Source organism: Hemicordylus capensis, chromosome 1 (assembly GCF_027244095.1).
Source record: "Hemicordylus capensis ecotype Gifberg chromosome 1, rHemCap1.1.pri, whole genome shotgun sequence".
NCBI lineage: Eukaryota > Metazoa > Chordata > Lepidosauria > Squamata > Cordylidae > Hemicordylus > Hemicordylus capensis.
Genome location: NC_069657.1, coordinates 145,130,257 through 145,131,994, shown reverse-complemented (window position 1 = coordinate 145,131,994; position 1,738 = coordinate 145,130,257). Strand labels below are relative to the sequence as shown.

Sequence of the window (1,738 nt, the reverse complement as noted above, 5' to 3'; positions counted from 1 at the left end):
AGGGAGCACTTCACAGACAATTTTGGTTTTTAATTGGGCGTTAGTGTAGCTCAATTTATATCCATGGTAAAAAAATCAAATTTTTGCATCAGGTTTTTTTGGGGGTGGGGTGGGTGGGTGTGCAACTTCAAACTTGCAGTCAAACCTTGCAGAAAACCCACAGTGAAGCCTGATTTCTGGGAAAGCTCCTGGCCCCAGATCATCTTGGTTGCCCTCTTCTGTATCTTTTCCAGTTGTACAATGTCTTTAGAGACATGACAAACTGCCATACTCCATTGCTACTTGATGCATTCCTAATCTACAGAGGTGAAGGCCTGAAAAGGGCCATTGGCCAGGGGCCATTGTAGCTGGGGATGATGGGAGTTATAGTCCAACAACATCCAGGGACCCAAGTTTGAGAACTCTTGGGTAATGAATTCCGAGAGCCATTTAGGGACAATTCTGCTTGTTTGCATTTATGGAATATTTTATCTGATGTTTTTGGACTGAGACCCCGGGGGAACGGTTAGGTTTTAACATCTACTTTTTGGATCTGTTTGTATGAAAAGAAATGTTAAATGGATTCTATTCCTCATTTTCTGTGATGGCAGGTGACTTACCTCTGTGCTGTAACTTTGGAATGCTCTCCCAGTGGCCATTCACTCCTCGAACTCCATCATGGCTTTTAGAAAGCTTGTTAAAACTTGGCTTTTCCCCCAGGCTTTTACATAATCGTTTTTACTGCTGCTTCTGTGTGTTTTTACTTGTTGTATTGTTTTTATGCCTTTTTAATATGTTTTTATATTTTTAGCTTGATCTTTTTATTGCCTTTTTATTGTATGTCTTAACTTTTGTAAACCGCCTTGGGGTTGTCTTTTAACAAAAGGCAGTATATAAATGCAACAATAAATAAATAAAATAAATATTAAAACTCATCATCCACACTGACAACATGGAAAATAAAAACAATGTCTCTGAATTCATCCTCTTGGGACTTACTCAGAATCAAGACATTGAAAAAGTCTGTTTTGGGCTGTTTCTGACCTTCTACACAGCCATTGTCCTGGGGAATTTACTTATCATTGTCACCATCAAGACAAGCCCCCGTCTGAACTCCCCCATGTATTTCTTCCTCAGCTACCTCTCCTTCGTAGACATCTGCTACTCCTCTGTTACTGCTCCCAAACTGATTGCGGACTTCCTTGTTGAGAAGAAAACCATCTCCTTTGTTGGATGCATAGCCCAGCACTTTGGGGTTCACTTTTTTGGTTGCACTGAGATCTATCTTCTCACAGTGATGGCATACGACCGATACATTGCAATCTGCAAACCCCTCCATTACACAACAATTATGAGCAAGAGCGTGTGCAGCTGGCTGGTGCTAGCTTCATGGATGGGCGGGTTGGGCCATTCAATAGTACAGACTCTTGCCACCACACATCTTCCCTTTTGTGGGCCCAATGAAATGAAAAGTGAGCTGTAGAATGATAGTATCTGATTGTATGATTGTTCAATCATTTTACTGAATCTAGACATCTTCCCTCAATGTAACATTTCTGTTGTGTGAGACTGCATTTTTCTAGCACTTGAACTGTAATAGTATTTGGTAAAATGCATGCAATTCTTCCTCATGCGAATGTTTCCATATCTATTGTGAATGCTGTGTGGAATGTAATTATATGTCTGTCTGTAGGCACCTATTAGATAGTGCCTGTGACAATAGGCCTTGTCAGATGAGAGTACAGTGTGGGCCTTTTAA

At 40.7% G+C, this 1,738-nt stretch overlaps 1 protein-coding gene across 1 annotated transcript; it reads left to right on the top strand.

Moving 5' to 3' along the window:
• Positions 1-931: 931 nt before the first annotated feature.
• Positions 932-1,462, top strand: LOC128328461 (olfactory receptor 4S2-like). The gene has a single exon (XM_053258517.1). It carries the CDS (start codon positions 932-934, stop codon positions 1,460-1,462), a length of 531 nt encoding a protein of 176 aa, XP_053114492.1.
• Positions 1,463-1,738: the final 276 nt, after the last annotated feature.

Excerpts from the sequence above, each read along its gene's own strand:
- LOC128328461 (XM_053258517.1), top strand. The coding sequence starts at position 932 with ATGGAAAATAAAAACAATGTCTCTGAATTCATCCTCTTGGGACTTACT.